The sequence below is a fragment of the Oncorhynchus mykiss genome, chromosome 23 (assembly GCF_057628025.1).
Source record: "Oncorhynchus mykiss isolate SJ-2025 chromosome 23, ASM5762802v1, whole genome shotgun sequence".
NCBI classification, from domain to species: Eukaryota; Metazoa; Chordata; class Actinopteri; order Salmoniformes; family Salmonidae; genus Oncorhynchus; species Oncorhynchus mykiss.
The window spans coordinates 49,410,001-49,434,901 of NC_143044.1; the positions used below are offsets into that span (position 1 = coordinate 49,410,001).

Below are 24,901 nucleotides of genomic sequence, written 5' to 3' on the forward strand. Positions count from 1 at the left end.
TCCTCACAAATAAGGTTTTCCTCACAAAATGTTATCCTCACAAATAATTAATATAGGTATCAGTCTGATGTTTTCTGTAATGACCTTAGTGATCACTGTTTTACAGCCTGTGTTTGTAATGGCTGCTCAGTGAAATGACATGTCCTGATTTGTCATAGACACTTGCAAAAAAAACTTTAATGAGCAAGCCTTCAATCATGAACTGGCCTCTGTAAAATGGTATAGAATCTGCATGACCCCCTCTGTCAAAGACGCTTGGACCTTCTTTTTTTATATTTTCAGTGGGATTGTTAACAAACACATAAAGAAAATGAGAATTAAAAACAGGTTCAGCCCCTGGTTCGACCATGATCTTGCAGAGTTACTCCACCTCAAGAATTACGTTTGGCGAATGGCTCGGCACACGCATACTCAGGCTGACTGGCTATCGTTCAGGCAAATGAGAAATAAGTTCACTCAGGCTATCCGGAAGGCCAAAGTTAGCCTCTGAGGCGCGGTCACGAGAGAGTTAGCTCTCGTTCCATTGCATTTCTACAGACATAGGAATTCTCCGGTTGGAACATTACTGAAGATTTATGATAAAAACATCCTAAAGATTGATTCTATACTTAGTTTGACAAGTTTCTACGGGTTGTAACTGAACTTTTCATCCGACGTTCGGCTGGACACGAACAAGCTTTTGAATTTGTTTAGCAAACGCCCTAACAAAATAAGCTATTTGGACATAAATGATGGACATTATCGAACAAAACAAACAGTGTCATCTGATGAAGATCGTCAAAGGTTAGTGATTAATTCTATCTCTATTTCTGATTTTGTGACTCCACTCTTTGGCTGGAATAATGGCTGGGTTTTTCTGTGACTTGGCTCTGACCTAACGTAATTGTTTGTGGTGGTTTTGCTATAAAGACTATTTGAAATTGGACACTGTGGTGGGATTAACAACAAGATTACCTTTCAAATGGTATAAAATACGTACTTGTATGTTTGAGGGATTTTAATTATGAGATTTCTGTTGTTTTGAATTGGCGCCCTGCACTTTCACTGGCTGTTGTCATATTGATCCCGTTAACGGGATCTCAGCCCTTAGAAGTATTAACTGACTTTCCTAGTTAAATAAAGGTTAAATCAAAAATAAAAAAATGTAAAATGTAACTCACAATGTGGTAACTCCCCATCATTACCAGCATTAAGACCAGGAATTGATTGTGGACTTCAGGAAACAGCAGAGGGAACACCCCCCTATCCACATCGATGGAACAGTAGTGGAGAGGGTAGCAAGTTTTAAGTTCCTCGGCATACACATCACAGACAAACTGAATTGGTCCACTCACACAGAGAGCATTGTGAAGAAGGCGCAGCAGCGCCTCTTCAACCTCAGGAGGCTGAAGAAATTTGGCTTGTCACCAAAAGCACTCACAAACTTCTACAGATGCACAATCGAGAACATCCTGGCGGGCTGTATCACCGCCTGGTACGGCAACTGCTCCGCCCTCAACCGTAAGGCTCTCCAGAGGGTAGTGAGGTCTGCACAACGCATCACCGGGGGCAAACTACCTGCCCTCCAGGACACCTATACCACCCGATGTCACAGGAAGGCCATAAAGATCATCAAGGACATCAACCACCCGAGCCACTGCCTGTTCACCCCGCTATCATCCAGAAGGCGAGGTCAGTACAGGTGCATCAAAGCTGGGACAGAGACTGAAAAACAGCTTCTATCTCAAGGCCATCAGACTGTTAAACAGCCACCACTAACATTGAGTGGCTGCTGCCAACACACTGACACTGACTCAACTCCAGCCACTTTAATAATGGGAATTGATGGGAAATTATGTAAATATATCACTAGCCACTTTAAACAATGCTACCTTATATAATGTTACTTACCCTACATTATTCATCTCATATGCATACGTATATACTGTACTCTATATCATCGACTGTATCCTTATGTAATACATGTATCACTAGCCACTTTAACTATGCCACTTTGTTTACATACTCATCTCATATGTATATACTGTACTCAATACCATCTACTGTATCTTGCCTATGCTGCTCTGTACCATCACTCATTCATATATCCTTATGTACATATTCTTTATCCCCTTACACTGTGTACAAGACAGTAGTTTTGGAATTGTTAGTTAGATTACTTGTTATTACTGCATTGTCGGAACTAGAAGCACAAGCATTTCGCTACACTCGCATTAACATCTGCTAACCATGTGTATGTGACAAATAAAATTTGATTTGATTTGATTTGATTTGAATACGACCAGGACTTTCACAAATCGGATCCTTCGTCCTTTTGTTTACCTGACCTAGAATACCTCACAATCACATGCCGATCATATTGCCTCCCAAGAGAATTATCTTTGGTTATAGTCACAGCCGTGTATATTCCCCCTACACCGACGGCCCTCAAATAACTTCACTGTAAACTGGAAACCACATATCCTGAGGCCGCATTTATTGTAGCTGGAGATTTTAACATAGCAAATTTGAGAAACATTTCTACCAACACATTGACTGTTGTACTCATGCTCCGAAAACACTACACCACTGCATCTCTAACTTCCGGGATGCCTACAAGGCCCTCCCCTGCCCTCCCTTCGGCAAATCTGATCATGACTCTGTTTTGCTCCTCCCTTCCTCTAGGAAGAAACCAACAGGAAGTTTACGTGCTAAGGACTGGTCTGACCAAATCGGAATCCACGATTCAAGATTGTTTTGATCAAGTGGACTAGGATATGTTCAGGGTAGCCTCCGAGAACAACATAGACGAATACACAAATATGGTGACTGAGTTTATCAGGAAGTGCACAGGATATGTTGCACCCACAGTGTAGTTATTCTCTCCATATGGCAATCAAACCAAAACGTCAGTATAGAGACTAAGTGGAGTTGCATTCTAATGGCTCAGAAATGAGACTAATGTGGCAGGATCTACAGACAATCACGAACTACAAAGGGAAATCCATTCACATTGCGGACACTGGCGTCTTGCGTCCGGACAAGCTAAACACCTTCTTCGCCCGCTTTGAGGATAACACTGTGCCACTGACATGGCCCGCTACCAAGGACTGTGGGCTCTCCTTCTCCATGGCCGACGTGAGTAAGCCCTTGCAAGGCTGCTGGCCCAGATGGAATCCCTAGTCGCGTCCTCAGAGCATGTGCAGACCAGCTGGCTGGAGTGTTTACGGACATATTCAATAGCTCACTATCCCAGGCTGCTGTCCCCACATGCTTCAAGATGTCCACCATTGTTCCTGTACCCAAGAAAGCAAAGGTAACTGAACTAAATGACTAGTCATGGACCATATCACCTCTACCTTACCTGACACCCTAGACCCACTTCAATTTGCTTACCACCCCAATACATCATCAGACGATGCAATCTCCATCGCACTGCACACTGCCCTATCCCATCTGGACAAGAAGAATACCTATGTAAGAATGATGCTCATTGGCTATAGCACAGAATTCAACACCATAGTACCCTCCAAGCTCATCATTAAGCTTGAGGCCATGTGAACCCTGCCCTGTGCAACTGGGTCCTGGACTTTCTGACGGGCCGCCCCCAGATAGTGAAGGTCGGAAACAACACCTCCACTTCGCTGATCCTCAACACTGGTGTCCCACAAGGATCGTACTCAGCCCCATCCTGTACTCCCTGTTCACCCATGTCTGCGTGGCCACGCACGCCTCCAACATAATCATCAAGTTTGCGGACGACACAACAGTAGTAGGCCTGATTACCAACAATGACGAGAGTGTGGTGGGACTGTGGTACCAGGAAAATAACCTCTCACCCAATGTCAACAAAAAAAGGAGCTGATTGTGGACTTCAGCAAACAGCAGAGGGAGCACCACCCTTATCCACATCGATGGGACCACAGTGGAGAAGGTGGAAAGCTTCAAGTTCCTCGGCGTACACATCACTGACAAACTGCAATGATCCTTTTACGTTCCCCAGTTCATGTGTTGTAGTTTGTGTTTGTGCATGTGTTTATTTCAGGAAATGGCTTCCTGAAAACCCTCAAGGAGCTGATTGGTCGACTCCAGGGCTAATTGAAGAGCTGACCCCGCCCCCTCGTCAAGACACAGCTGTCTCCAATTACCCATTCAATCTGAAGCTATATAAAAGCCAGTGTTCTGTTCAGGAGAGAGATTTGGAGGTAGGGATTGCTGAGAGAGATTTTGCTGAGGTCATTGCAGAGTGATTGTTTGTGATAGAGAGTTTTTGCTAGAGGTTGATTTTGCTGGGAGTTCATTGCTGAGAGTGGGTATGTTCTGTGAGTTTGTTGCTCAGAGCTCACAGCTCATGATGAGGGGCGAACTTCATCAACATTAGATATGATGGTTATTTGATGTCCTCTGTTTCTTAGTTTGTTTGTAAAATTGTTTAATATTCTGTTTCATTTGTTCCCAGGGGAGAAGGGGAAGGCACCTTGGGAGTGATTAGGCAAGAGGCCCGCGGGCATACATATACCCATAGTATATTCACTGTCTAGGCACACTAGGTAAGACCTGGGCGGACCACTCCCTGTATTTTGGTTAGGGCACCAGGTGGTGCTAAATTAGGTAAGTAGTGGGTAGGCAGGTAAGATAGGAGAGGGGGGGCTTTGAGATTTACTTTCTTTGCTTTGGTTCCGTCCAGCCCCTTTTCCCCATATTACCGTGTAAAGGAATAAAGTCCTTGTAAACGGTACCACATTCTGCCTGTTGTCATCCTTACTCGCACCTACAGTCCATACCTCTTTCGCATCACAGAGAGTTTAGTTGTAGCAGGGTGTTGCGTTCCCTCTTCATAGAGGCGTGCGTAACATAATGGGGGCTCATCCGGGATCTTTCCATTAAACCCACCGGACCCTGCTGCTCTGAGCTCTCTGTGGTTAGTGATTGAGGTGTGATGGTAGGTTGTGAGTTTGGATGACTTGTTTAGTTAGTGTGTTCAGGACACTGCATTGTATAAGATGGCTGCATCAGCCATCTCTAAGTTTTTTGAAGCGCCCTCTATTGATTGTTTGGTGAGGTTTCGTAAAGTAGACCTTATAGCTATAGCTGACCATTATGGATTTGTTTTCCCTGAGAAAGCCCTAAAGGCTGAGCTTTTGCTGCTAGTCAGGGAGGGTTTAGTGAGAGAACGGATTCTCTCATTGCAAGGAGAGGAGACGGGTAGACCTTTTGATGCCAAGTCGGAGGACAAGGCGGAGGAAGGGGTTCCTCGTACCCCTTTTACATTGCCCCGATTCGATCCTTTATCTTCTGCTTTGCGTCGTTCAGATGGGACTACTAGGCTGAAAGTGAGGCTGGCTCGGTTAGAAATGGAGCAAAAAGATAAAGAGAGACAGATGAATTTTGAACTTGAAATTAGGAAAATAGAAGCTGACAAGGAGGTGAGGATCCGACAACTGGAGCTAGACGCTCGCTCCAGTGCGACTCTACAAGCTGCTCAACATCAAACCCACTTCGATGTGAGTAAAAACATAGCTTTAGTTCCTCCATTCCGAGAGTCGGAAGTTGATTCTTATTTCTCTGCGTTTGAGCGTGTAGCCGCTGCGCTGCATTGGCCACTCGAGGTTTGGCCGCTCCTGTTACAATGTAAATTGTCTGGGAAAGCCCAGGAAGTAGTAGCTGCTCTCTCCCTGGAAGACAGTTTACACTACGATACAGTTAAAACTACCGTGTTGCGGGCTTATGAGTTGGTGCCTGAAGTTATAGACAGCGCTTCAGGAACCACAAAAAAACATCTCACCGTACATTTGTTGAATTTGCTAGGGACAAAGAGTCTCTGTTTAGTCGCTGGTGTTCAGCCAGCAAAGCTAACACCTTTGCTGATATTAAGGAGTTGATGCTGTTGGAGGACTTTAAAAGCAACCTCCCAGATAGAATAGTAGTTCATTTAAATGAACAGGAAGTGGCGACATTGGCCCAAGCAGCAGTGTTGGGAGATGAGTACGCTTTGACACACAAGACTGTCTTTGGTGCACCACGTTTTGAAGGCCGGACGATTACGTCATCAGTTCCTCGTTCAGGTCGCTTTTCCTCTGACAACCCTAAGCCTTTTCATGAAATCCGTGAATGCTTTTATTGTCACCAAAAGGGTCACGTGATTGCGGACTGCCCAGTTTTGAAAAATAAACCGAAACAGTCCCAGTCACCGTCCCCAAAAATGAAAAGTTTGGGTTTAGTCAAGTCTTTGGCTCGTCCATTGGATCGAATTGTTGATTCAGCATTTGAGAAACCGGATCCTGTCTATGCTCCGTTTATCTCTGCCGGTTATGTTTCCTTAACAGGAGAACAAGCTGATCAAAAGCCTATTCAAATCCTACGAGACACCGGGGCGGCGCAGTCAGTAATCATTACTGATGCTTTACCCTGGTCTCCTGAAACATATTGTGGCTCACATGTTATATTACAGGGGATAGAGACAAAAACCGTACCTGTACCATTACACTGGGTTCACTTAGTGTCAGACTTGGTATCAGGACGTTTCCGTGTTGGTGTAGTATCTACACTGCCAGTAAAAGGAGTCACATTGCTACTAGGGAATGATATTGCTGGTGGTAATGTCATTCCTGTGTTAGAGGTAGTAGACAATCCAGAAATCAGAACTACAGATGAGAAATTGGTTCAAGCATTTCCACATGTTTTTCCTGCTTGTGTGTTAACAAGGGCACAATCTCGCAAGCTAGGAGATGTGGTGGATTTGGCTAGTTCCATTTTTGAGAATGTTGAGGTAGAAGACAATGCACCGAGTATGCCTTCTGCAATGCCGACAGTTTTTACACCCGTAAAAACTAAGGCAGGGGAAAACGAAATTGTGCCCCAATTACATGACATTCTTTTGTCTGTCACCCCCGAGAAGGTGATTGAATGTCAAAAAGAAGACACAAGTCTTCGCAAGTGTTTTGCTTTGGTAATTTCCATTGAGGAAGCTAAAACTAGAGAGACTGCCTACTTTATGGAAGCAGGAGTGTTGATGCGTAAATGGGCATCTCATGACACCATTAAGGACTGGAGTGAAGTGTGTCAAGTGGTTGTTCCTACACCGTTCCGACAGCAGGTGCTGTCACTCGCCCATGACCAGGCGTGGTCTGGACACTTGGGGATCACAAAGACATATAACCGGGTCCTTCGTCATTTCTTCTGGCCAGGTTTGAAGTCTGACGTGGTCCAATTTTGTAAAACATGTCACATATGTCAACTCACTGGGAAAGTGAATCAAACAGTTCCACGAGCGCCACTCTGCCCTCTTCCTGTGGTGGGGGAACCGTTTGAAAGAGTGATAATTGATTGTGTAGGTCCATTGCCGAAAACAAGGTCAGGTAATCAGTTCCTACTAACAATAATGTGCAGTGCTACTCGATACCCAGAGGCTATTCCTCTCCGTACTATAACGGCTAAGACTGTGGTGAAGGCACTAGTGAAGTTCTTCTCTACGTTTGGACTCCCTAAAGTAATCCAAACTGATCAGGGATCCAACTTCATGTCTAAACTGTTTTCAAATGTGTTAAAGACATTGTGTATTTCCCATCAGGTCTCCAGTCCGTATCATCCAGAGAGTCAAGGGGCTCTAGAACGCTGGCGTCAGACGCTGAAGGCAATGCTACGCAAGTATTGTATGGATACCAGTACTGATTGGGATGAGGGGGTGCCCTTTGTCCTATTTGCTATAAGGGAAACGATACAAGAGTCCTTAGGGTTCAGCCCTGCTGACCTTGTGTTTGGACACACCCCACGGGGTCCGCTTAAAGTTTTGAAGGAGCATATCTTATCTCCTACACCCAGTAGCGCCCCTAAAAATGTGTTGGAATATGTCAGTAAGATGCGGGAGAGACTGCACACTGCATGTGCGTTAGCCCAAAAGTCTCTCTCCTCGTCTCGAAAACACATGAAGTTGCATTATGACAAAAAGGCTGTTGGCCGTTCATTTGCACCAGGGGATCAAGTTTTAGTTTTGTTGCCAATCCCTGGCTCATCTCTGTCAGCACGTTTTTCTGGACCATATCTGGTGGAAAAGAAACTCAATGACACCAATTATGTGATAAAGACACCAGATCGAAGGCGTTCTTCCCGTGTGTGTCATGTTAACATGCTGAAAACATATTATGTGCGTGATTCTCCAGACAACTCCTCAAGTAAGCCGGTCCAGCCCGCCGTCTCCAGTGTGGCTGCGGTGGTGCTGGAGCCTGCCTGGGACCTAGATGAGGATAAGGAGGACGGGTTGGAGTTACGCCATACGTTACAGCAAGGTGAACGCCTATGTAATTCAGAGATGCTGAAGAAGTTACCCTCTCAAATGGAACATTTGGATAGCGATCAAACTAAGGATCTTATCCTATTGATAAACAGTTTTCTCAGTGTGTTTCAGGACATTCCAAGTCGCACATCCATCTTGGAACATGACGTGGATGTGGGGAACGCTGTTCCTATACGTCAGCATCCGTACAGGGTTAATGCTAAGAAAAGGGAGGTAATGAAAAGTGAGGTAGCTTACTTATTAAAGAATGACATGGCAAAACCCAGTAACAGCTCCTGGAGTTCCCCATGTATTCTTGTTCCTAAGCCTGACGGTACATCCCGCTTGTGTACGGACTATCGTCGCGTAAATGCAGTTACAAAGTCTGATTATTTTCCTCTACCTCGCTTAGATGACTGTATTGATAGAATTGGCTCTGCTGCTTACGTTAGTAAGTTAGATTTGTTAAAAGGTTATTGGCAGGTGCCTCTGACCTCTCGAGCTTCTGACATATCGGCTTTTGTTACGCCAGATAACTTCGTACAATACACTGTGATGCCCTTTGGCATGTGTAATGCACCTGCTACTTTTCAGCGGCTAGTTAACATTGTGTTTGCAGATCTGCCAAATTGTACTGCTTACCTTGACGATGTGGTGATTCATTCATCTACTTGGTCTGATCATCTCTCCACTTTGAAAAGTGTGTTTCAGCGGTTGGAGAATGCTTCTTTAACCCTCAATTTGGCCAAGTGTGAGTTTGGGAAGGCTACAGTGACTTACTTAGGTAAACAAGTGGGACGAGGTCAAGTGCGCCCAGTAACTGGCAAAGTGGAAGCAATTATTGCTTTTCCTGCTCCCACTACTCGCCGCCAGTTGCGCAGATTCCTGGGGATGGTAGGGTACTATCGTACCTTCTGTAAGAATTTCTCAACGGTAGTAGCTCCCCTTTCATCTCTGCTTAGTCCCAAGGTACCATTCAAGTGGTCCAAGGACTGTAACTACACTTTTGAGTCCGCTAAAGCGCTACTTTGTAGTGCCCCAGTGCTTGCCGCCCCCAACTTTGACAAACCTTTTAAGTTGGAGGTAGATGCTAGTATAGTGGGGGTGGGAGCGGTTCTCTTACAGGAAGATGAAGACGGTGTGGATCGGCCCGTCAGTTTCTTCTCCCGTAAGTTCAACTCGTGTCAGTCAAGATACTCTACAATTGAACAAGAGACGCTGGCTTTATTGCTTGCCTTACAGTTCTTTGAGGTATATGTGGGCTCCAGTGCCTTGCCTGTTATGGTCTTCACGGACCATAATCCATTGGTGTTCTTGAAGCAAATGTACAACCAGAACCGCCGCCTTATGCGGTGGGCTCTGATTGTACAAGGATATAATGTACAGATAGCTTATGTGAAGGGCTCGGCGAATGTGGTTGCTGACGCTCTATCACGGGTTTACTAACTGGGGAAGCGATGGCTTTTGTTATTGCAAAACTAGGTTTGCAATTTTTGTGGTGGGCGTGTTACGTTCCCCAGTTTGTGTTGTAGTTTGTGTTTGTGCATGTGTTTATTTCAGGAAATGGCTTCCTGAAAACCCTCAAGGAGCCTATTGGTCGACTCCAGGGCTAATTGAAGAGCTGACCCCGCCCCCTCGTCAAGACACAGCTGTCTCCAATTACCCATTCAATCTGAAGCTATATAAAAGCCAGTGTTCTGTTCAGGAGAGAGATTTGGAGGTAGGGATTGCTGAGAGAGATTTTGCTGAGGTCATTGCAGAGCGATTGTTTGTGATAGAGAGTTTTTGCTAGAGGTTGATTTTGCTGGGAGTTCATTGCTGAGAGTGGGTATGTTCTGTGAGTTTGTTCCTCAGAGCTCACAGCTCATGATGAGGGGCGAAATTCATCAACATTAGATATGATGGTTATTTGATGTCCTCTGTTTCTTAGTTTGTTTGTAAAATTGTTTAATATTCTGTTTCATTTGTTCCCAGGGGAGAAGGGGAAGGCACCTTGGGAGTGCTTAGGCAAGAGGCCCGCGGGCATACATATACCCATAGTATATTCACTGTCTAGGCACACTAGGTAAGACCTGGGCGGACCACTCCCTGTATTTTGGTTAGGGCACCAGGTGGTGCTAAATTAGGTAAGTAGTGGGTAGGCAGGTAAGATAGGAGAGGGGGGGCTTTGAGATTTACTTTCTTTGCTTTGGTTCCGTCCAGCCCCTTTTCCCCATATTACCGTGTAAAGGAATAAAGTCCTTGTAAACGGTACCACATTCTGCCTGTTGTCATCCTTACTCGCACCTACAGTCCATACCTCTTTCGCATCACAGAAAGTTTAGTTGTAGCAGGGTGTTGCGTTCCCTCTTCATAGAGGCGTGCGTAACAGATCCACCAACACAGACAGTGTGGTAAAGAATGTGCAACAGCGCCTCTTCAACCTCAGGAGGCTGAAGAAATATTTTTGGAACCTAAAATCCTCACACACTTTAACAGTTGCACATTTGGGACCATCCTGTCCTGCTGTATGACCGCAATGTATGGCAACTGCACCGCCCGCAACCGCAGGGCTCTCCAGAGGGTGGTGCGGTCTGCCCAACGCATCACCAGGGGGAAACTACCTGCCTCCAGGACACCCAATGTCACAGGAAGGCCAAAAATATTATCAAGGACAACAACCCCCCTAGCCACTGCCTGTTCATCCCGCTATCATCCAGAAGGCGAGGTCAGTACAAGTGCATCAAAGCTGCGGCTGAGAGATTGAAAAACAGCTTCTATCTCAAGGCCATCAGACTGTTAAATAGTAATCACTAGCACATTAGAGGCTGCTGTCCTCTATACATAGCCTTGAAATCACTAGCCACTTCAACAATGGAAAATAAGAATTGGTTCTTAACTGACTTGCCTAGTTAAATAAAGTTAAAATGAATAAATGAAATAAAAGGAGCTGCAAAGCTCCATAGATACCACTTTAAGCAGTACACTCCACAGAGCTGGGCCTTATGGAAGAGTGGCCAGAAAAAAAGCTATTGCTTAAAAGAAAAAAAAACAACATGTTTGGTGTTCGCCAAAATGCATGTGAGAGACTCCCCAAATATATGGAAGAAGGTACTCTGGTCAGATGAGACTAAAATTTAGCTTTTTGGCCATCAAGGAAAATGTCTGGCACAAACCCAACACCTCTCATCACCCAGAGAACACCATCCCTACATTGAAGCATGGTGGTGGCAGCATCATGCTGTGGGGAAGTCTTTCATCGGCAGGCACTGGGAAACCGGTCAGAATTGAAGGAATGATGGCGCTAAATGCAGGGAAAGTATTCAGGGAAAACTGCTTCAGTCTTCCAGAGATTTTAGACTGGGGCGGAGGTTCATCTTCCAGCAGGACAATGACCCTAAGCATACTGCTAAAGTTGCTTAAGGTGAAACATTTAAATGTGTTGGAAAGGCCTGTGGTATGATTTCAAGATTGCTGTACACCAGCGGAACCCATCCAACCAGAAGGAGCTGGATCAGTTTTGCCTTGAAGAATGGGCAAAAATCCCAATGGCTAGATGTGCCAAGCTTATAGAGACATACCCCAAGAGACTTGCAGCTGTAATTGCTGCAAAAGGTGGCTCTACATAGTATTGACATTGTGCGGGTGACTTGTTATGCACGCTCAAGTTCCGTTTTTTTGTCTTATTTCTTGCTTATTTCACAATAAAACTTATTTTATATCTTCAACGTGTTAGGCATGTTGTGTAATTCAAATGATACAAACCCCCCCAAAAATCTATTTTAATTCCAGGTTGTACGGCAACAAAATATGAAAAATGCCAAGGGGGTGAATACTTTTACATGCCACTGTAAGCTACAATCTATACAAGCTACAATCTATATCAATATTATAGCTGATCTACCACAAACATTTTAAAAAATATATATTTTTCATGTTTGAAACCGGAAACTGGGTAAACTTTAGGGAGGCTTGACTAGCATATAGCAATAACAGGAGATTATAAAATACTACCTCCAACTGGCATCCTTGTTTACTCCATAAACAGAAACATTGGGGATATGTCTCATGATATTTGTGATGTTTCAGGAATGTTGGGAATAAGTCCCATGATATGTGTGAAATTTCAGGAACATTAACCTCAAGTTCTCTAAAACAATGTCGAAGGCACCTTACTAAGGCCACATTTTAGAGTGGCCTTAGTAATGATCATGCCATGTATCAGCTTATTGATATGCCACATCTGTCACGCCCTGACCATAGAGAGCCTTTTTATTCTCTATTTTGGTTAGGTCGGGTGTGACTGTGACTAGGGTGGGTAATGTAGGTTGTTTTATTTCTATGTTGGCCTGGTATGGTTACCAATCAGAGGCAGCTGTTTAGCGTTGTCTCTGATTTGGGGATCATATTTAGGCAGCTATTTCCCCACTGTTTTTTTGTGGGATCTTGTTTTTGTGTTGTCGCCTGTGAGCACTCGAGAACGTCACATTCAGTTTATTCTTTATTGTTTTTTTTGCGTTTCATTGAATAAACATGTGGGACCCATATCACACTGCACTTTGGTCCAAGTATGCTTACGACGATCATAACAGAAGATCCCACCACAACAGGACCAAGCAGCGTGCCCAGGAGGAGAAGGTATCCTGGGTTTGGGAGGAGATCAAGGAGGAGAAGACGTCCTGGACTTGGGAGGAAATAATGGCAGGAGACGAAAGCGTTCCTTGGAAGCAGACGCAAGGAGAGAAGGGAGGACAGCGACGATGATGCCGGGGTTTGCGGCCACATAGAAAGCCGAAAATAATTTTTTGGGGGGGGGTGGCGCACGGGGTGGTCGGCGTAGCCGGGGAGTGAACCAGAGCCAGTTTGGGAGAAGAGGGAGAAATTGGAGGAGAGTGAACGGAGAGAGTCAGAGACCATCAGTGAGTTGATGGAGAAATTGGGGGAGAGAGAAATGAGAGAGTTGTTGTGTTGGTGAATGATGCACAACATTCACCCTAAGGAGCGTGTTATCTGTTTGATGCCACCTCAGTCAGCTCTCCGTACTCGTCCTGAAGAGCGTGCTAGCAGTCTGGTAAAAACTGTGCCGGCTCTACGCACCAAGTCTCCAGTGCGCCTCCACAGCCCAGTACGTCCTGTGCCAACTCCCCGCACTCGCCGTGCAGAGTGTGTCATCTGTCCGGGACAATTTGTGACGGCTATGAACCAGACCTTCAGTGCACCTTCCCAGTCCGGTGCCATCTGTTCTGGCTCCACACACTCGGCCTCTAGTGCGCATCCCCAGTCCAGAGCTTCCGGCGACGGTCCCCAGTCCGGAACTTCCGGCGAAGGTCCCCAGTCCGGAGCTTCCGGCGACGGTCCACAGTCCGGAGCTTCTGGCGACGGTTCACAGTCCGGAGCTTCCGGCGACGGTTCACAGTCCGGAGCTTCCGGCGACGGTTCACAGTCCGGAGCTTCCGGCGACGGTTCACAGTCCGGAGCTTCCGGCGACGGTTCACAGTCCGGAGCTTCCGGCGACGGTTCACAGTCCGGAGCTTCCGGCGACGGTTCACAGTCCGGAGCTTCCGGCGACGGTTCACAGTCCGGAGCTTAGATTATTATTATTATTATTTCTATGTTCGCCTGGTATAGTTCCCAATCAGAGGCGGCTGTTTAGTGTTGTCTCTGATTGGGGATCATATTTCGGCAGCCATTTCCCCAATGTTTTTTTGTGGGATCTTGTTTTGTGTTGTTGCTTGTGAGCACTCCAGAACGTCACATTTCATTTATTCTTTATTGTTTTTTTGTGTTTCACTGAATAAACATGTGTAACCCATACCGCACTGCGCTTTGGTCCAAGTGTGCTTACGACGATCGTGACAACACCTGTCAGGGGATGGATTATCTAGGCAAAGGAGAAATGCTCACTAACAGGAATATAAAAAATGTGTGCTCAACATTTGAGAGAAATATGAAACGATTCTGGGGTCTTTTATTTCTGCTCATAATACATGGGACCAACACTTTCCATGTTTGAAAGGGTTTTTTCTATTTTCCGTTTTAATTATCTATTACAGGGAAACTTTATGTAAATGCACTTTTGGCATTTACATGAAAATCCTGGAAGCTTAAATGGGTTTACATTAGGAGAAAATCATCACTTTTCGAAGTGTTATGTTTATATGTGAACGCTGCAATTCCTTCCTTCCCTATCCTACTCTCCACTCCTCTCTCTGCTCGCTCCCTCCTTCTTCTACTCTTTGTCTCTGTGTCTGTGTCTCTGTGTCTCTGTGTCTGTGTGTGTCTCTGTGTGTCTCTGTGTCTCTGTGTCTGTGTCTCTGTGTCTCTGTGTGTGTCTGTGTGTGTCTCTTCTCTCCTCTCCTCTTGAGTTTCTCAATGAAAAACGACCCAGACTTGAGGAGAGACAGTAGAAAAAAGGTAGGGAGGGAAAGAGAGAGGGAGAGAGAGAGATCAAGACAGCAAGTGAGAGCGAGGGAGGGAGGGATGCAATATACTGCTAATTAGAAGGATAATTGGATAGCAAATATAATGTTGATAACATGATACATCCAGCGGCGTTGGTCTCCTGTCTTGCCATAGTGCAACAGTATTGGTTTAGGTCATTTTCAAGGAGTCAAATAATTGCTGTTGCTTCTGGTTCACACAAAATAATGATTATGTGGCTGAAATGTGTTTATTTGATTTTAAACCAGAGAAGTTAGCAAAAGTATTTACATCCTCTATGAGGCTGTGGAGGGATTCTAATTTTGGTTTTAAAAGAAAACATGAATCATCAGCGCACAATGACACCTTTGTTTTTAAGGCACAGATTTCTAATCCCTTAATATTATTGTTGGATCTAATTTTAACAGCTAACATTTCAATGGAAATAATAAACAGATAGGCCGGTAGTGGACAACCTTGTTTTACTCGTCTTGACAGTTTAACACTTTCTTAAATGTTGCCATTATTTACTCTTTTACATCTAAAGTTACTATACATAACTTTAACCCATTTTATAAGAGATTATCCAAAATTGAAATATTGTAGGCATTTATATAAAAACTCCAGTCATACTTTATCAAAAGCATTTTCAAAATCAGCTGTGAAAACCAGGCCTGATTTCCCCGATATTTCATAGCATTCTATTGTTTCCAATCCTTGTTTTATATTATCTCCAATGTATTATCCATGTAAAAAACCTGTCAGATTAGGAAGAATAATATCTGACTATACCCTTTTAATACTATGCGCAAATTATTTTTGCATCACAACACTGAAGTGTAAGAGGCGTCCAATTTTCTAAATGGACTGGATCTTTATATATACCACTTGGATCCTGTTTCAGTAATAATGAAATCAGACCTTGTTGCGTGTCCGATAATCTACCATTTATATACAGTTCAAGTCGGAAGTTTACATACACCTTAGCCAAATACATTTCAATCCTAGTAAAAACACTTTGTTTTAGGTAAATTAGTATTACAACTTTATTTTAAGCTTTATTTCTTTAATCACATTCCCAGTGGGTCAGAAGTTTACATACTCTCAATTAGTATTTGGTAGCATTGCCTTCAAATTGTTTAACTTGGGTCAAACGTTTCGGGTAGCCTTCCACAAGCTTCCCACCATAAGTTGGGTGAATTTTGGCCCATTCCTCTGGACAGAGCTGGTGTACCTGAGTCAGCTTTGTAGGCCTCCTTGCTTGCACAAGTTTTTTCAGGCTTTGTGATGGCAACTCCAATACCTTGACTTTGTTGTCCTTAAGTCATTTTGCCTCAACTTTGGAAGTTTGTTTGGGGTCATTGTCCATTTGGAAGAACCTTTTGCGACCAAGCTTTAACTGATGTCTTGAGATGTTGCTTCAAAATATCCACATGATTTTCCATCCTCATGAGACCATCTATTTTGTGAAGTACACCAGTCTTTCCTGCAGCAAAGCACCCCCACAACATGATGCTGCCACCCCCATGCTACATGGTTGGGATCGTGTTCTTCGACTTGCAAGCCTCGCCCTTTTTCCTCCAAACATAATGATGGTCATTATGGCCAAACAGTTCTATATTGTTTCATCAGACCAGAGGACATTTCTCTAAAAAGTATGATCTTTGTCCCCATGTGCAGTTGTAAACCGTAGTCTGGCATTTTTTTATGGTGGTTTTGGAGCAGTGGCTTCTTCCTTGCTGAGAGGCATTTCAGGTCATGTTGATATAGGACTCGTTTTACTGTGGATATAGATATTTTTGTACCAGTTTCCTCCAGCATCTTCACAAGGTCCTTTGCTGTTGTTCTGGGATTGATTTGCACTTTTTGCACCAAAGTACATTCATCTCTAGGAGACAGAACACGTCTCCTTCCTGAGCGGTATGACGGCTGCGTCGTCCCATGGTGTTTATACATGCGTACTATTGTTTGTACAGATTAACATAGTACCTTGAGGTGTTTGGAAATTGCTCCCAATGATGAACCAGACTTGTGGAGGTCTACAATTGTTTTCCTGATGTCTTGGATGATTTCTTTTGTTTTTCCCATGATGTCAAGCAAAGAGGCACTGCGTTTGAAGGTAGGCCTTGAAATACATCCACAGGTACACATCTAATTGACAAAGATTATGTTAATTAGCCAATAAGAAAGCTTCTAAAGCCATGACATCACATTCTGGAATTTTCCAGGCTGTTTAAAGGCACAGTGAACTTACTATCTGTAAACTTCTGACCCACTGGAATTGTGATACAGTGAATTATAAGTGAAATAATCTGTCTGTAAACAATTGTTGGCAAAATTACTTGTGTCATGCACAAAGTAGATGTCCTAACCGACTTGCCAAAACTATAGTTTATTAACAAGACATTTGTGGAGTGGTTGAAAAACAAGTTTTAATAACTCCAACCTAGGTCTTTGTAAACTTCTGACTTTAACTGTATATTTTGCCTCCCAAACCCTTTTTCCATAAAACCTAATCTAAAATTGTCACACCCTGACCAAAGTAAGCTGTTTTTTCTCTGTGTTGGTTGGGGCGTGATAGTGACTTGGGTGGGTCATCTAGGTGATATTGTATTTCTATGTTGGCCTGATATGGTTCCCAATCAGAGGCAGCTGTTAATCGTTGTCTCTGATTGGGGATCATATTGAGGTAGCCATTTCCTCATTTGTGTTTGTGGGATCTTGTCTACATGTAGTTGCCTGAGTCCACACCAGTAGCTTCACGTTTCGTTTGTGCTTTATTGTTTTGTTTTTGGTGAGTTTCAGTTATTAAAACATGTGGAACTCTACTCACGCTGCGCCTTGGTCTACTCCTTTCAACGAATGTGATAAAAATGGTTGAATGTGTAAGCAGTAGATATTATACTCCTTCTCTTTTAGCCAGGTAAAAAAAAAATTTTTTTTTATTTTATTTCACCTTTATTTAACCAGGTAGGCTAGTTGAGAACAAGTTCTCATTTGCAACTGCGACCTGGCCAAGATAAGGCATAGCAGTGTGAACAGACTACACAGAGTTACACATGGAGTAAACAATTAACAAGTCAATAACACAGTAGAAAAAAGGGGAGTCTATATACATTGTGTGCAAAAGGCATGAGAAGGTAGGCGAATAATTACAATTATGCAGATTAACACTGGAGTGATAAATGATCAGATGGTTATGTACAGGTAGAGATATTGGTGTGCAAAAGAGCAGAAAAATAAATAAATAAAAACAGTATGGGGATGAGGTAGGTGAAAAATGGGTGGGCTATTTACCAATAGAATATGTACAGCTGCAGCGATCGGTTAGCTGCTCAGATAGCAGATGTTTGAAGTTGGTGAGGGAGATAAAAGTCTCCAATACTGATTGTCTTTTCTTATTATCTGCTAAGCCATTACAATTACAACTGGCTATACTTATTTCACCTCTTACCATAATGAGACTCAAGTTTCAATTCTAATTATCTAATTATTATTATATGTTTGTAAACGTACCATTAAAACATGATGATTTACTGTCTATATAGCTTTACCTTGATATTTGCATTGCTACTAAGTAAACCTCCAATCGGTCCCCACTATTCCACCCACTAAAACCCCTCCTCATGCCGAGTTGGGTTGTCATCCCAATGCCCTTGCAGACTGCCCCAGACTGCCCCTCGCCATTACCAAAATTACATTATGGCAAGCAATTATTATTTCAGCGAACAATTATTGTGACTCATCCTATATTGTCCCTAACATATTTCACTCCCTTGCAACAGTTGTGAAACACACACACACACACACACACACACACACACACACACACACACACACACACACACACACACACACACACACACACACACACACACACAAAACCCCTTTCCCCAACAACAACCATGGAATCAGAATCTCAACAGTTACACCATCCCAGAGCCCAACTCAAGAAAGGTCTTGATTATGAATGCATATACAGTTGCAGCTGTATGAGAAGGCCTGCAAGACTGAGCAAAAAAAGCTTTGATAATTTCCTTGTACATTATGACCTCCCATCAGGGGGCTCTGGCTTTGCAGGACCAACCCTGCCAGACTGGCTCAGAATCTTGAGGGTGCGGTGCTGCTCTAGAAGGTCTCTGACCACATTTTTGCTACATACAGGCCGCATACAGCAGGCCCATAAAACAGATAGGGACTTCTCCTTAGTATCTGGGTCGTTCAGATGGGTGTCTAGGGTATAGGGAAATGTGTTTTTGGGTCAGTGCTCATACTCCTAAACCCATGAATTCACAGCTGTCAAACTATTTGTTTGACAATCATTTTTTCCCCCTTGGCTCCTCCCCTTTCCTCACTAACCCTTTCCTCACCTCCCCTTTCCTCCCATCCCCTCCCCTCTTCTCTCCTCTCCTCTACACTACTCTTAAAAAAATAAACACCTTTATTTATCCAGGTAGGCCAGTTGAGAACAAGTTCTCATTTAAACTGCGACCTGGCCAAGATAAAGCAAAGCAGTTCGACACATACAACAACACAGAGTTACACATGGAGTAAAACAAACATACAGTCAATAATACAGTAGAAAAAGTATATATACAGTGTGTGAAATTGAGGTAAGACAATAAATAGGCCATGGTGGTGAAGTAATTACAATTTACCAATTAAACACTGGAGTGAATAGATGTGCAGAAGATGAATGTGTAAGTAGAGATACTGGGGTGCAAAGGAGCAAGATAAATAAATAAATACAGTATTGGGATGAGGTAGTTGAACGGGCTATTTACAGATGGGCTATGTACATGTGCAGTGATCTATGAGTTGGTCTGACAGCTGGTGCTTAAAGCTAGTGAGGGAGATATGAGTCTCCAGCTTCAGTGATTCTACTGTCCTCTCCACTCTTATCTCCTCTTCTCTCCTTTCCCCCTCTCCTCTCAACTCCTCCTCTCCTCTTCACTCCCCGCCCATCCGCTCGTCTCCCCTCCTCACCTCTCGATGCTGGGCTAGTCAGTAACATGAACAAGGCCACAGCTGTGATGGCACTGTAGCTGGTCACACTGTTTAAGTAGCCCTGACCTCCTACTGACACAGGTTGAAATGAGAATACAGGATAGAGAGAGAAGGAACAGCGGTATCATGTGTTCTACAAATGTTTCAATTTTAATCGGCTTTCTAATTCGCAACAAAGTCTCCTTCACTCACGCCGCCAAACTTACCCTAGTAAAACTGACTATCCTACCGATCCTCGACTTCGGCGATGTCATCTACAAAATGGCTTCCAATACTCTACTCAGGAAACTGGATGCAGTTTATCACAGTGTCATTTCCTCTGTTACTAAAGCACCTTATACCACCCACCACTGCGACCTGTATGCTCTAGTCGGCTGGCCCTCGCTACATATTCGTCGTCAGAGCCACTGCACGTGCTCCAGCAGGGGTATCTCACTGATCATCCCTAAAGCCAACACCTCATTCGGCCGCCTTTCCTTCCAGTTCTCTGCTGCCTGTGACTGGAACGAACTGCAAAAATCATTGAAGTTGGAGACTTTTATCTCCCTCACCAACTTTAAACATCTGCTATCTGAGCAGCTAACCGATCGCTGCAGCTGTACATAGTCCATCGGTAAAAAGCCCACCCAATTTACCTACCTCATCCCCATACTGTTTTTATTTATTTACTTTTCTGCTCTTTTGCACACCAGTATCTCTACCTGCACATGACCATCTGATCATTTATCACTCCAGTGTTAATCTGCTAAATTGTCATTATTCGCCTACCTCCTCATGCCTTTTGCACACAATGTATATAGACTTAAAAAAAATCAAAAAAATTCTACTGTGTTATTGACTTGTTTATTGTTTACTCCATGAGTGGTGAGTCAATTAGTAAATAGAGGGCTGAGGGGTGAGTCAATGAGTAAATAGAGGGCTGAGGGGTGAGTCAATGAGTAAATAGAGGGCTGAGGGGCCGGGTGAATGAGTAAATAGAGGGCTGAGGGGTGAGTGAATGAGTAAAGAGAGGGCTGAGGGGTGAGTCAATGAGTAATTAGAGGGCTAAGGGGCCGGGTGAATGAGTAAATAGAGGGCGAGGGGTGAGTCAATGAGTAAATAGAGGGCTGAGGGGTGAGTCAATGAGTAAATAGAGGGCTGAGGGGTGAGTCAATGAGTAAATAGAGGGCTGAGGGGTGAGTCAATGAGTAAATAGAGGGCTGAGGGGTGGGTGAACGAGTAAATAGAGGACTGAGGGGTGAGTCAATGAGTAAATAGAGGGCTGAGGGGTGAGTCAATGAGTAAATAGAGGGCTGAGGGGTGAGTCAATGAGTAAATAGAGGGCTGAGGGGTGGGTGAACGAGTAAATAGAGGACTGAGGGGTGAGTCAATGAGTAAATAGAGGGCTGAGGGGTGAGTGAATGAGTAAATAGAGGGCTGAGGGGTGAGTCAATGAGTAAATAGAGGGCTGAGGGGTGAGTCAATGAGTAAATAGAGGGCCGAAGGGCGAGTGAATGAGTAAATAGAGGGCAGAGGGGCGAGTTAATGAGTAAATAGAGGGATGAGGATGAGTGAATGAGTAAATAGAGGGCTGAGGGGTGAAAGGGGAAGGAATTGGTATGGAATTCAGCAAGAGTCATTGTTTTGAAATTTTATATCAGTGCTATTTTTTTATATTACAGACATGCAATTTTCCCATATATGCACACAATCAAATATTGCTCTACCAGCCCTAAACCCAGAGAAACACAATCAAAATCACTTTTAAGTACTAAAACACTGTTAATACAGGAAGTGAATTGTCTTACTTAATGTTTCAATTAGGTCAGTTCTATATTTTTGTGTCACTGTTAAGTGTGTGTGTGTGTGTGTGTATGTGTGTGTGTGTGTGTGTGTGTGTGTGTGTGTGTGTGTGTGTGTCTGTTTGTGTGTATGTGTGGCCCTGCTCTGTGTGGCTTCATGGAGTACTGAAACAGTTAATGTAATTTCCACTCGTAGAGAAGGAGCAGTAAACGTGGTCAGGGGGCGTAACTAATTTGCACCGTGATATTGCCAGGGCCTTGGCTGAGAACACACGCTAACAAATTGCTGCTTAGACAAGCAAATCAACAGGGACCACAGAGCTGTTTTACTGGGAGCTCAGAGGGGCTGTGTGTGCGTGACTGTGTGTGTGTGTGTGTGTGTGTGAGTGTGTGCGTGTGTGTGTGTGTGTGAGTGTGCGTGTGTGTGCATCTAATACTGGGTGTTCTGAAAGGCACTGACGACACATTGGGAGAGAGGACTGGGATTTCCTAACTAGTATGGTTATGTAGAGACTGTTTGAGGGAATGTAGCCTTCATTTATTCATCACTACTATCGCATCCATATTAGGAAGTCACTAAATTGTCAGATGAAACTCCCTCAGTTGTCATACAAAACGCTTTCAGTAGTCAGACATAATTCCTAGTACGTCTACATGCAGTGGAAAAGGGAACCGATGCAAGATGGCGCCGACAGAGATGGTAGCCTCGCTTTGCATTCTTAGGAAACTATGCAGTATTTAGTTTTTTTTTAAATGTATAATTTCTTACATTGTTACCCCAGGAAATGTTAAGTCTTATTACATATAGCCGGGAGGACCTATTGGATATAATAGCAACGTCAACTTACCAACATTACGGCCAGGAATACGACTTTCACGAAGCGGATCCTCTGTTGCGACCACCACCCAGGACAATGGATCTGATCTCAGTGGGCGATTCAAAACTACGGCGCCGCAGAAGGGGCAGATGGAGCGGTCATCTGATCAGGCTCCGTAGACGGCCACATCTCTCACCGCTCCCGGGTATACTACTCACCAATGTCCAGTCTCTTGACAACAAGGTAGACAAGGGTTGCCTTCCAGAGAGATATCAGAGATTGTAACCTTCTCTGTTTCATTGAAACATGGCTCACTCGGGACATGTTATCAGAGTCGGTACAGCCACCCGGTTTCTTCACGCATTGCGCCGACAGAAACAAACATCTCTCTTGTAAGAAGAAGGGCGGGTGTGTATGCCTTATGATTAACGAGACGTGGTGTAATCATAACATACAGGAACTCCAGTCATTTTGTTCACGTGACCTAGAATTCCTTACAATCAAATGTCAACCACATTATCTACCAAGAGAATTATCTTTGATTATAATCACAGCCGTGTATATCCCCCTAAGCAGACACCTCAATGGCCCTGAAAGAACTTCACTGGACTCTATGTAAACTGGAAACCATACATCCTGAGGCTGCATTTATTGTAGCTGGCAGCATTCTGGATCAATGCTACTCCAACTTCCGTAAAGAATAAAAAACCCTCCCCTGCCCTCCTTTTGGTAAATCTGACCAGGACTCCATTTTGTTTCTCCCAGCCTATAGACAGAAAATTAAACAGGAAACGCCCGTGCTCAGGTCTGTTCAACGCTGGTCCGACCAATCGGATTCCATGCTTCAAGATTGCTTCGATCACACAGACTGGGATATGTTCCAGCATTGATGTATACGCAGACTCAGTGCGCGAGTTTATTAGTGCATCGGTGATGCATCGGTGATGTTGTACCCACTGTGACTATTAAAAACATCCCTAACCAGAAACCGTGGACTGATGGCAGCATTCGCACAAAACTGAAAGCGCAAACCACTGCTTTTAATCATGGCAACTCGACCGGAAACATAACCGAATACAAACAGTGTAGCTATTCCATCCGCTAGGCAATCAAACAAGCTAAGCGTCAGTATGGAGACAAAGTAGAGTCGCAATTCAATGGCTAAAACATGTGGCAGGGTCTACAGTCAATCACGGATTACTAAATGAAAACCAGCCCCGTCGCGGACAACGATGTCTTGCTCCCAGACAAATTAAATAACTTCTTTGCTCGCTTTGGGGACAATACAATGACACTGACACTGACATGGCCCGCTACCAAAACCTGTGGACTCTCCATCACAGTGGCCAACGTGAGTAAAACATTTAAAAGTGTTAACACTCGCAAGACGGCATCCCTAGCCGGGTCCTCGGAGCGTGTAAAGACCAGCTGACTGGTGTATTTATGGACATATTCAACCAATCTCTATTCCAGTCTGCTGTCCCCAAATGCTTTAAGAGGGACACCGTTGTTCCTGTTCCCAAGAAAGCTAAGGTAACTGAGCTAAACAACTATCGCCCCGTGGCACTCTGATGGGCCGGATAGGAAACAACGTCTCCATCTCGCTGGGTGCGATCTCAGCTCTCTCCTGTACTCCCTGTTCCCCCATGACTGCGTGACCATGCACGCCTCCAACTCAATGATCAAGTTTGCAGACAACACTACAGTTTTAGGCTTTATTACCAACAATGACGAGACGGCCTACAGGGAGAAGATGAGGGCTCTCGGAGTATGGTGTCAGGAAAATAACCTCACACTCAACGTCAAACAAAACAAAGGAGATGATCGTGGACTTCAAGAAACAGCAGAGGGAGCACCCCCCTATCCACATCGATGGGAGTGGAGAAGGTGAAAAGTTTTAAGTTCCTTGGCGTACACATCACATACAAACTGAAATGGACCACCCACACAGACAGCATGGTGAAGAAGGCACAACAGCACCTCTTCAACCAAGGAGGCTGAAGAAATGTGGCTTGTCACCAAAAACACTCACAAACTTGTACAGATGCACAATCGAGAGCATACCTTCGGGCTTTATCACCGACTGGTATGGCAACTGCTCCACCCACAACCGTAAGCCTCTCCAGAGGGTAGTGCGGTCTGCACAACGCATCGCCGGGTGGAGCTACCTGCCCTCCATGACACCAACATCACCCGATGTCACAAGAAGGCCATACAGATAATCAAGGATAACAACAACCCGAGCCACTGCCTGTTCACCCCGCTATCATCCAGAAGGCGAGGTCAGTACAGGTGCATCAAAGCTGGGACCGAGAGACTAAAAATCAGCTTCTATCTCAAGGCCATCATCACTAACATTGAGTGGCTGCTGCCAACATACAGACTCAAATCTCTTGTACTTTAATAATTAATAATTAGATGTAATAAATGTATCACCAGTCACCTTCAACGTGTACATACCCTACATTACTCATCTCATATGTATACACTGTACTCTATACCATCTACTGCATCTTGCCTATGCCACACGGCCATCGCTCGTCCATATATTTATATGTACTTATTCATATGCATCCCTTTACACTTGTGTGTATAAGGTAGTTGTTGTGAAATTGTTACATTACTTGTTAGATATTACTGCCGTG

At 44.2% G+C, this 24,901-nt stretch overlaps 2 protein-coding genes across 11 annotated transcripts in view; one reads left to right on the top strand and one right to left on the bottom strand.

The window, feature by feature from the left end:
- The window catches only part of LOC110503044 (neurexin-1a), a 747,078-nt gene that overhangs the window by 485,035 nt on the left and 237,142 nt on the right, over positions 1-24,901 (bottom strand). The gene's annotated exons all lie outside the window — the stretch shown is intronic.
- Positions 3,771-9,864, top strand: LOC149972625 (uncharacterized). The gene is made up of 5 exons (XM_090218038.1): positions 3,771-3,795; positions 4,025-4,060; positions 6,306-6,876; positions 8,107-8,495; positions 9,812-9,864. Exons 1-5 carry the CDS (start codon positions 3,771-3,773, stop codon positions 9,862-9,864), a joined length of 1,074 nt encoding a protein of 357 aa, XP_090074164.1.

Excerpts from the sequence above, each read along its gene's own strand:
- LOC149972625 (XM_090218038.1), top strand. The coding sequence starts at position 3,771 with ATGACGAGAGTGTGGTGGGACTGTG. Across the intron at positions 6,877-8,106 it reads TTGTCTGTCACCCCCGAGAA|GCTGAAAACATATTATGTGC; the intron begins GGTGATTGAATG and ends TCATGTTAACAT. Across the intron at positions 8,496-9,811 it reads GAAAAGGGAGGTAATGAAAA|GAAATGGCTTCCTGAAAACC; the intron begins GTGAGGTAGCTT and ends TGTTTATTTCAG.